Here is a 10527-nt window from a genome sequence, read left to right as displayed (position 1 = left end):
GTTTGATTTTGGGGTTGCAATACTCCAAACCGAACCGACCCAATAAGGCTTCGGTTCGATTTGGTCCATGTTGTTATCGGTTCGGTCCGACCGGTTTTACCGGTTCGGTTTAAGAATTGACACCCCTAGTTGGAGGGTACAGCCGGCTGTAGAGTATACAAATTCGCCTTACTATAGTATGGCTATAAGGGTTCTTTTTTTTTTTTTTGTTAAATTTAATGAAATGACTTTACTTAATATTGACTAGGAAGGTGTGGATTTTGTTTTTGGGTGGGGGACTAAAGACTAGGAAGGTTTCTCACCAAAATAAAAATGAAAAAAATAGAGACTCAGAAGGTTTGCATAATTTATGCTATCCCATGTATTTGATGTAGATAACCTCATACTTTTAATCTTCCTCCTCTCCAGATTTGAACTTCTCTTTACTCTTTCAAACCAAACTCTATTCTTCTTCTTCTTGGCCCCTATACCCTTTCTCTGATCCTCAAAAGGCAGCCATTAACTTGCCCCTTCTCCTTAGCAGATCCAAAAAAAGACCCAAAAATTAGATGAAAGCATGGAGGAAGTTGATGACTTTCAACCTCTTGTTTTGGATATTGGATCTAGAATGATTAAGGCTGGATTTGGAGGCGATGATGCTCCTAGAGCTCTCTTCTCAAGTGTTGTGGGAAGGCCAAGAACACATACAGCTTCTACAGTAATAAGAGATGCGTATGTGGGCGATGAAGCTGAATCCAGAAGAGGTATTCTCACATCCAAATACCCAATTGAACGTGGGATTGTTACTGATTGGGATGACATTGAAGCCTTAGTTCATCACACCTGTTACAATGAACTTCGCGTTGCTCCTGATTATCATTCAGTTTTCCTCACTGGAGTTCCTTTCTACTCCAAAGGTCACAGATTGAAGATGACCCAGATAATGTTTGAGACCTTTGATTTCCCCTATGTGTTTGTTGAAATCCCTGCAGTACTTGCTCTCTATGCTAGTGGTCGTACTACAGGTATTGTGCTGGATTGTGGTGATGGAGTTACCCACTCTGTTCCCATCTATGAAGGTTACCCAATCCCAAATTCAATTCAAAGGATTGATCTTGGTGGGTCTGATGTTACAGATGCTCTAATGAAATTCATGATCAAGAAAGAATCATGTTTGAATTCGAAAATTCTATTTGATCATGTGAAAGAGAAGCTTGCCTATGTGGCTTTGGATTATGAGGTTGAGTTAGAATCCACAAGGAGCAGCAGCAATAGCAGTTCATCAACTGAGAAGAGGTATGAGCTACCCGACGGTCAAGGAATTACGATTGGGGAGGATCGGTTTCGTTGCACAGAGGTACTCTTCCAACCCTCTTCAATCATGGGGATGAGAGTTGCAGGGATTCATGAAACCATTTATAATTCAATCATGAAGTGTCCTATTGATACAAGAAGATATTTTTATGGTAACATTGTAGTTACTGGTGGGTCAACCATGTTACCAGGCTTTACTGATCGTCTAAGAAAGGAGATCTCAGGACTTGCCGCTAGTAGGATGAAGATGAAGGTGGTGGTGGCACCACCTGAGGGGAAATACAGTGATTGGATTAGAGGGTCACTGTTGAGCTCATTTAGTGGTTTCATGAAGATGTGGATATCAAAGGAAGAGTACTATGAAACTGGGCCATCTATTGCTCAGTTGAAGTATTGCTTCTAGATTTGGCGAAAAAGCTTCTCTTTGATCTGAATGTCACATTCAAAGTGAGGAAAAACCCATTACCCCTTGCATCAAAACTACTTCTATTTGTGTCGGTTGGTTGTGGGTTCGATTTTCAGTATGTCCCACTATCGTTCATTGGTCCTACGGAAGCATCGCTTACCATACAATGGCTTGTCCTTGGGGCTATGATCACTACCATGGAGTATCCTTTTTCTTTACCAAAGAAAAAAAAAAAAACTACTTCTATTGATATTGTTGTGTATTATGCTACAATGGATTATCAGTTATCCTTCCCAGTGAGATCAGAATCATTTTTAGATGGATCATGTTTACTTGTGGTGAAACTGTTTATGAGAAATCGGTTGCACCAAATATGAATTGAATGAAATTTAAAACTGTCGAATCCCTTTTCTTGCATTTATTTTCTATTTCCCTATTCCTTTTCGTATACCTAATCTGTAGCTTCCCCAATATTCATGAAAGAGTATAATTTCCTCTGCATAATAAGGATAAGGAAAATAGAATCCTGATGTAAATAGTAAACACACTAGAGCATCATCTATTTATAAACAAACAAAAGGCAGCTACAAAGCAAAATGTTAAACACTATATAAAGTGATCACATAACCAATGATAGGAATTATTATCTAAAATCCTTGATTTTTATATGGAGTGTGACATCACCTCATATGTATCCCTGTAATATCAATACATGAAGTAGAATAAATAGAATTAAAGAATACAAGGTGAAACTGATTGTGAACCAACACTACAAACTGCATATAATCTGGATAGCAAAAATCGAGTAGAAACTAGTATAATTGGACAAAATGCAAAATGATTTTGATTTTTGTTGATTCTTATCTGAGGGAATTTTGATTTCACCTTATCAAAATATAAGCCAAATCGAAACCAGACCAATTGACACCCTTATCCTTTTTTATTGTTGCATTAGATAACTTTTGAGAATAAAGAAAGAGACATTTGAAAAAAAAAAATGTTATTACTTATTAGTTCACTAGTTTGTTGACGAGAAGTTATTTAAAAAAAAAAGGGGCATAACTGGTGCACATGGGGGCGATACGACCAGCCGCCTCCTTGAAATGGAGAATGATGCCTCTATTAATGCTTGCTTGTGCACTCCCATCGGTCCTCACGCATGTGTAAGAGCCACACTCCCTTACAGGAAGTACTTCCCCATTATTTAATTTTATGTATCTCCCCTATTTTCTTTAATTGCATTTGGTCATCTTCAATGAAATGACTTAATTATGTTTAACTCTTTTTGTTGGTAAAATAATTATCTTTAACTCTATTCTTTTGTCTAGCAATACTTGTATTTCTTGAGAGAAAAATCTTAAGGAAGAAGAATGCTGCCTAATTGTGTGGCTCCTATGTTCAAGCACAAAAGCACACGAGATTACAATTTTACCTTGTGAAATAAAAAAATGTCATCCATGTTGATATCCTTGCATGCGCTTTCATTGGCCTCTACTAGTGTAGGGGTCACGTGACTAGGCAACGATCTCTTGCTCAAAAATAAATTGAATTTAACATTTCATAAACTTGAAGAATAAATATTTTGAGATTAAAAATGTGTGATCACGAATGGATATTGTTGCATTTTTATCCGAAATATTAACAAGCCGTTCCTCTTTCCAGGAAAAAAAAAAGTAGTTCCTTTATCCCACAAAGAGTTTCTTGCTTATTTCTACAGACGGAAAGTTAAAAAATCATCATATAATAATTGAGAGAAAAAAATTAACTTGAAAAAATAACTCCAATGGATTTAAACTTCAAAATTTTCATTCGCATCAGGACAACTTATGTAGTGGTCGGCCAACTCAAGTTCACATTACTTCGCTTCCTCAATCCCCCCCCCCCCGGTTACTAAACTGTCTTTTATAAGCAACCTGTTGAATCTCATTCAAGTTAGTAAAAGCTTTGCTTCTTGTAGTGACGCCCGTAATGCTTCTCTTCATTTGCGTGCCTCCTTTCAGCTGATCTATGACCACCCTCTTGTGCTAGTTGATCTTTAAGGCCATTCGAACAACTAATGATTCATATTGATCTGTTATGTGTCCCTCCATCGAGCATTGAGTAGTCCTCTCATTGACCTAGAAATGCTTTCTTAGAATGCACACCATCTCTTTTGGAGAGAATTATATGCCATGGGAGAGAATTAAGTTCAATTGGAGACTATTAAGGGCTATGGCACAATTCTACCCCTATTTCCACTCTATTTGAAATCTCTCAAATGAGTCATGGTAATCGCTAATCAATGCTAAAGAGGTAAATAATAAAAAGGAGTGTGTTCCCTCTACCGCCAGGGTACTAATTCTGGAGATTGAAGGATCCCAAAAACGAATCTTACAATGGGGGGCTATTTAAGACAATTCACTATTCAAGGTGAGGGTGTGTGCAAAAGGGTTCCACACTTTCCCATAATAAAATTAGAAAAAAAGATCGCTGCCTGGTCGTGCTCCTCAATGTGGTCGATGCCTGCTTATGCTCTCTCATTGGCCCGCATGTTGGTGCAGAGCCATGCAACCAAGTAGCAATCCCATAAAATTAATAAGAAATTGGAGGAAAAGAATGCTGCCAGACTGTATAGCATACACTAGCACATGTCTTTGTCTATCTCTCTTCTCATTTCTACGAAATGATATATTTGCCCCCTATTGTGGGAGAAGAGAGATAGACACAAGGAATCACTAATATATGCTATACAGTCAAACAGGAAACTCAATTCCAAATTAAAAGTTTAACTATAACAACCAATTTATTACCTTTGCACGTGCTAATGCTCTTGAATTTGGAATCTAAACTTCTGTCACTTGCGACAAAATTTACAAATAAGCAATGATCGAAATTAGATTAGACTGTTCAATCCACAATAGACAAAACCCTCCTTACAAAGGAATCTGCACATTTGTGATAAGCGTAACATGCCAATCTGTTATATCATATTCCTATTAAGACGACATACACAATTATAAATCAAATCTTTTGTTTTATTCATAAAAAACTATTAATAAAATAAGTATAAAGTGACAACTTGTAATATCATATTTTCCCCAATGACCATATATAAAAATCAAGTCTTTGTTTTTTAGTAAACAAATCAAGTCTTTGTTTGCAAATAATATATTAATACAACGTAGACACTTGGATTATCATTTTTTTTTTTTGGGGAGAATAGGATTATTTATTGAAGAGCGTTCAATGCAAGGTATCAGAAGTAGGTAAGTCAAACAACCAATGAGTGAAAAGTGTTCAATTTACCGCACATGCATAAGGCAAGTCTTTCTTAACCAAAGTGTTTAATGTAGAAACACAACCCTAAAAATGATGGAGAAGGTACTGGAAAAAAAAAGAACAAACAATGTATATAAGTTTACGAGGTTCAGTAAGATTGCCTACGTTCTCGATGAAATGAGATTCTACTTCATTATCAATAGAGAATAGGGTTACATCGCTCGTCCTCACACCTCTCAGAATTGCTTATAGAAAAAGTAAATCTCGCTATAAATATATAGCGAAAAACCCTGACACCGAAAAGTACAAAACTACCCTCAAATAAAAAATTCAAGTGGGGACTATCAGGGGGCCTGCACCAGTGCTCCCTAGATTAAACTGCAACGAAATACAAGATACTGTATACTAACATTTAATGTCCTATAAAATATTAAGCACCTCAATAAGAGAAAGAAGGAAAGTTGTGGTTAAGCAGCCAGATGAGCTCTTCCTCTAGGCACTAGATTCCCTCCAAAATACCATGAAGAATTCAACTCTTAAAGCTAAGGCTGGATTGAAGACTTGAAGTATAATTAATCAGGTCAGTAAGGTTTACCAAAAAATAATAATAATAATAAAATAAATATAAAAATTAGGCCAGTAAGGCAATTTGGTTTGAGTTTTAGTTTTGAAGCATTTCACATTTTCATTTATATTCTCTTATTCTCTTCTTTTGAGTTAGTAAAAGCCAAATCAATTCTTCTTAGTCCCCTCTACCACACCTTTCTCCTCTCTGCCCTTCACTTCTTCTCACCCCTGAGAATGAAGTCCTAATTACAGAAACCAAGCATGGCTAACTACGAGGACAACCCACCTATTATCCTTGATAGTGGAAGTGGAACAATAAAGGCTGGATTTGCAGGCGAAGAAGCTCCAAGAACAGTGTTCCCAACCTTTGTAGGTGGACTAAAATATGATGGTCCCCTGTTTGAAATAGATCAGAGAAAGAAGAACTATATAGGAGATGATGCCAAGATCAATAGAGGTATTTGCACATTAAGATACCCAATTGAGAATGGGATTATTACTAACTGGGATGACATAGAAAGTCTATGGCATCACACCTTTTACAAACAACTCTGTGTTGCTCCTGAAGAACAACCCATTCTCCTTACTGAACCTCCTCTCAACCCAATTGAGAACAGAGACAATATAGCACATATGATGTTCGAAATATTCAATGTTCCATCTCTGTATGTTGCAATCCCAGGAGTTCTATCTCTCTATGCAAGTGGTCATAGAACAGGTATTGCATTAGATTGTGGAGATACAGTTACCCACACTGTCCCAATTGTTGAAGGTCAAGTCCTCTCACATGCCATTCTCAGGGAAGATCTTGGCGGCCGAGACGTTACAGAAGCTATAATGAAGGATTCTAAGATCCCTCTTGATATCAAGGACAGCGCCGAGCGGGAAATTGTTTGTGATCTGAAGGAGAAGCTATGTTATGTAGTGAATGACTATGAATTGGAGTTAAAACAAGCTTTACAAAACAGGGGATTGATTGAGAGGTGCTATGAGTTACCTGATGGTCAAGTTATTACTGTTGCTGTGGAGAGATTTCTTGGGCCTGAGGTGCTGTTTCAACCATTGTTGATTGGGAAAGAAAGTGAAGGGATTCATGAAATGATTTATAATTCTATCTTGAGATGTGATGAAGAACACTGGAAGGATTTGTATAGTAATATTGTGATTAGTGGTGGGTCTACATTGTTTCCAGGAATTGCTGAACGTTTGAACAAGGAGATACTAGTGCTTGCTCCAAGTAATAAGAAGATTAAGGTGGAGGCGCCACCTGAGAGGAAATATAGTGTTTGGATTGGAGGATCAATCTTGGCTTCTCTGCGTTCATTCCAGCAGAATTGGATATCAAAGGAAGATTATGAAGAATCTGGTCCAGACATCCTACACAAAATCCACTTTCAGATTCGGTGACTTGTTCCGAGAGCGGATCAGTATGAGAACCACGGGACTGATCCAAACTCGTTTGTTCTTGCATTTTTCATGAGAGAGAGAGACAGAGAGAGAGAGATGTTCTTGATTTTTTTTTCTGTTGTTGTTTTTGTGTGCATCTTCTAAGATAGGTAGGTGGCTAAAAGCCGACCTCTTGTTCAATTCAATGCCTCTTTAGTTAGCACTGCAGCTGCAAATCCTTAAAGCATGACTTCATCAATGCCTTTTTTGTTTGGACTCAAATCTTCTGGGGCAATAAGGATCCAACGGCTGAACGGACCCTGACATGCACCCCAGCAGTCGGATGCTCACTGCCACTCACTGCCTCCCCACAGAAATTTTTTGTGCCTTTTGTTCGTTGCTTCCAAACCTCCCCCCTCCTTTTTTTTAGGGGAGGGGGTAGGGAGGCAGAATGGATCTGTTGCTCGTACGATCACCTGGTCGTGCGAGTCAGCGACCAACACTTGTCCTTTTGGTTCTCAGATATACCTCTCTTTATCATTGTAATGGCAGAAAATGAGACAGGTGTTGATCGTTGATTCGTACGACTAGATGATCATACGAGCAGTGGATTCTATCTCGTAGGGAGGAATTTCAGGTTTCTAATTTAACATTTGAACAGACCCAAATCTAAGGCAAATCCGAATTTCTCCACTTTGGTTAGGTTAGAATAAGAAATGTGAACCCAAAAAAGGGCAACAGAAAGAAGCCCTTGGGGCCTTGGGCTGCCAACCTACTTTGTTTATAAAATGGAATTTTCATATTGACACTCCTCAAAGTGTCAAAAATTGTGAAAATTTGATTCTGAATGTTTTTGGTATGACATATAAATTTTTTTCAATAAGGATAATAACATTATTTTATATGTTCACTCGATAAATGTGTATAACAATTACACTACATAATAATATGTCACTTACAATTCTTTTTTTTTGAAAACCCTTTTATATCCCTATCTAAATTTTTCTGTTTAGTACAAAACAATGGAAACTTAGAAAAGGATGTCAAGTTTTAAACACACTTATGGGAAAAGAATGCTCCCTAGTTATGTGGGCTCTATGGCCAGACATAGGAGGATGCAAAATTATTGCACTGCCCTTTGTAAAATCGTAAGACTCCATCCTTGTTGAAACCCCTGCGCATTCTCTCATTGCCCCTGCATGGTGTAGAGGCTACATGACTAAGTAGTGATTTCTTGCCCTACACTTATAGAGTTCTTTTGGGGAATCTATTTTAAGGGGTGGATCCCTTCAGCATCATTGAAGAGCAAGGGTCATGACTTTGAAATTTAGATTAGAATTGATAGAATTGACCAATTCAACTTAGAATTAGTAGAAGTTAATTTGACTTAGAATCAATAGAAACCAATTTCGATGAACTCTTATTCCATGCATATTGAGTCCAGACGATTTGCATTGATTCTCAATCAATTCTTTGACAATTCAAATAAGAACCAATTGAATTTGATCCCTTGCCAGATTCTGAGTTTTTAAACTTTGCTAAAGTTTTTATTTTTATTTTTCTTTTAGAGGAAAGTGTTTCGTATGGGAAGTACGGTTCCTACGCATGTGCAAGGGTCGATGAGAAAGATCGAGGAAGCATCCCCACAGAGGCATTATTTTCTATCCCCATGTGTCTAAGCACAGGGGCCACACTCCCCTACCAAAAACATTTTCCCTTCTTTTAAATAAGGGAATCCTCCCAAAAAAAAAGTTTAAGAGAAAGAAAAATGATTTTTATTAGAAAGCATCATCATAAATTCAGCAACCTAACAGAAGCTATAACTACCACCCTCCTAGCAACCTGATTGATGCGATAACTACTACTACTACTACTACTCTCTCTCTCTCTCTCTCATTCATTTTAGCAGAAAAATTATATTGAACAAGGGAAAAATAACTGTCCGAGAAGATGACCTAAGCCAATGCTTCCACAAGTTTACGTCTCTCCTCCCCTATGAAAAGACATCTCTACCCTTAATTTGTTTGAGGGAAGAGAGAGATATACACAAAGAATGTTGGCATATGTTGTGTTCTGGGACAGAGAACCACTTCCTATTGAATTAATATTCAATTTAAAAATAAAAATGAAAAATTACATAAGTATCCATTGGTTTTCCTTACAAAATTATCCATCTTATGTTTTGATTAACAAAAATATACAAAATTAGGTTTGGATTTACAAAACTGCACAAAACACTGATTCTCCCTCACCTATCTATACTTTTTATATGTTCTTACTTCTAGGAAAAAATTTGGCTGTTACCCGGGTTGCAGCCAAGTTGGCAGTCGAAGAAATTGAATAATTCACTTCCCTCTAAGGTTCACAAATACCCTCTTAGGTTATAGTATATTCTAAAATACCCTTTTAGATTCCATTTCTTTGACTCCATAGGGGTTGCAGCAGCTTGGCCACAACCTGGGCAGCAGCTTAATTTCGTCCCTTCTTCTACCTCTCTCTCTGACCGTCACTTCCACCGCATGACTGGCTGTTGTTGATTAAATAGCATCACTAAGATCAACCGATAGAGAACCCTGATAAAGTGGTATCCATGTATTCTTCTTCAACTTTTTGCAATGTCTTTCTTCACAAAAGGCAAGGAGAAGGAACTGAAAAAAGACCTTTCAATGTTTTGCTTGGAGGGACTAAAAAATGTTTGGGACTCTTAAGAGATTTTGAGTGTAGACATCTATAGCTTAGGGTTAATAAGTACAAATAGAATTTTAAAGAGAAAAGATTAATTGAAAAAAAAAGAAAAAAAAGAAGAAGGCAAAGAATCCATGTAACTGATTATTTTTACTTGAGAAACAGGGGTATGGATGTCTTTTCATAATTTATCTTTACTTCCCCATGTATGTGAGTGTGAGAATCAGATTGTAAGTGGGTAGCATTCTTTCTCTAAAAAAAATAAAATTAATGATTCATATTGAGAATAGGTGATCGATTCACTTTGGAATTAGCTGAAACAGAGTTCAATTTCTATCGTTTCAAATTTGAATATTTTCACAAAGATTTATATGAATTGGGATTTTCAGTCTTTTAGATCAAGTAGCCGATTTCAAGTCGATCTGAATCAAAATTGGACGACGTATCAACGGTCCAAAGACTCCAAACTGAAACCCACCAACGTTCCCCAAGGGGTGTCAATCTGTCGATTCCATCCGGTTTGAATCGGTTTTTTTTACAGTTTAAACTGATAATAGATCAAATAAAACCAACCCAAACCATTGACTCTTCCGTTTTGGCCCGTTTTGGTTTGATCATATTTCTAATTGTCTCGAGAATAATTATTGAGGGAAAAATATTCCTTCATTGAAATTTTTTTTCTTTTGTTTTTCCTGTTTAGATCGGTTTCTACTATTTCTGGTTTGGTTCAAGTTGAACCAGTCGGCTCTAATTGTGGATCCGATATAGGCTGGAAATTGACACCCCAATGGCTAAAACCCAAACCCTGTCTCCTCTCTCTCTCTCACTCGCCAGTGAAGAGTGATCTCTACTTCTGTAGATTCTCTACTCCTCCAGCTGTCTTCTTTAATTGACCATATTGCCCTTGTGTTTCATTCTGTTGACTCAGTCGA

The 10527-nt window shown here is 37.3% G+C and overlaps 2 protein-coding genes across 2 annotated transcripts; both read left to right on the top strand.

Annotated features, from left to right (window-relative positions):
* The first annotated feature begins 256 nt into the window (after nt 1–256).
* Nucleotides 257–2018, top strand: LOC122077229 (actin-7-like). The gene has a single exon (XM_042643100.1). The coding sequence runs from the start codon at nt 557–559 to the stop codon at nt 1694–1696; it is 1140 nt and encodes a 379-aa protein (XP_042499034.1). The 5' UTR covers nt 257–556; the 3' UTR covers nt 1697–2018.
* A 3675-nt stretch (nt 2019–5693) lies between these two features.
* On the top strand, nt 5694–7083 carry LOC122075527 (actin, clone 302-like). The gene has a single exon (XM_042640590.1). It carries the CDS (start codon nt 5786–5788, stop codon nt 6929–6931), a length of 1146 nt encoding a protein of 381 aa, XP_042496524.1. The 5' UTR covers nt 5694–5785; the 3' UTR covers nt 6932–7083.
* The last annotated feature ends 3444 nt before the right edge of the window (nt 7084–10527 follow it).

This window comes from Macadamia integrifolia, chromosome 4 (genome assembly GCF_013358625.1).
Source record: "Macadamia integrifolia cultivar HAES 741 chromosome 4, SCU_Mint_v3, whole genome shotgun sequence".
In the NCBI taxonomy this organism is placed as follows: domain Eukaryota; kingdom Viridiplantae; phylum Streptophyta; class Magnoliopsida; order Proteales; family Proteaceae; genus Macadamia; species Macadamia integrifolia.
The sequence above is the reverse complement of the archived record's forward strand: the minus strand, read 5'-3'. Positions and strand labels throughout refer to the sequence as shown.

Excerpts from the sequence above, each read along its gene's own strand:
- LOC122077229 (XM_042643100.1), top strand. The coding sequence starts at position 557 with ATGGAGGAAGTTGATGACTTTCAACCTCTTGTTTTGGATATTGGATCT.
- LOC122075527 (XM_042640590.1), top strand. The coding sequence starts at position 5,786 with ATGGCTAACTACGAGGACAACCCACCTATTATCCTTGATAGTGGAAGT.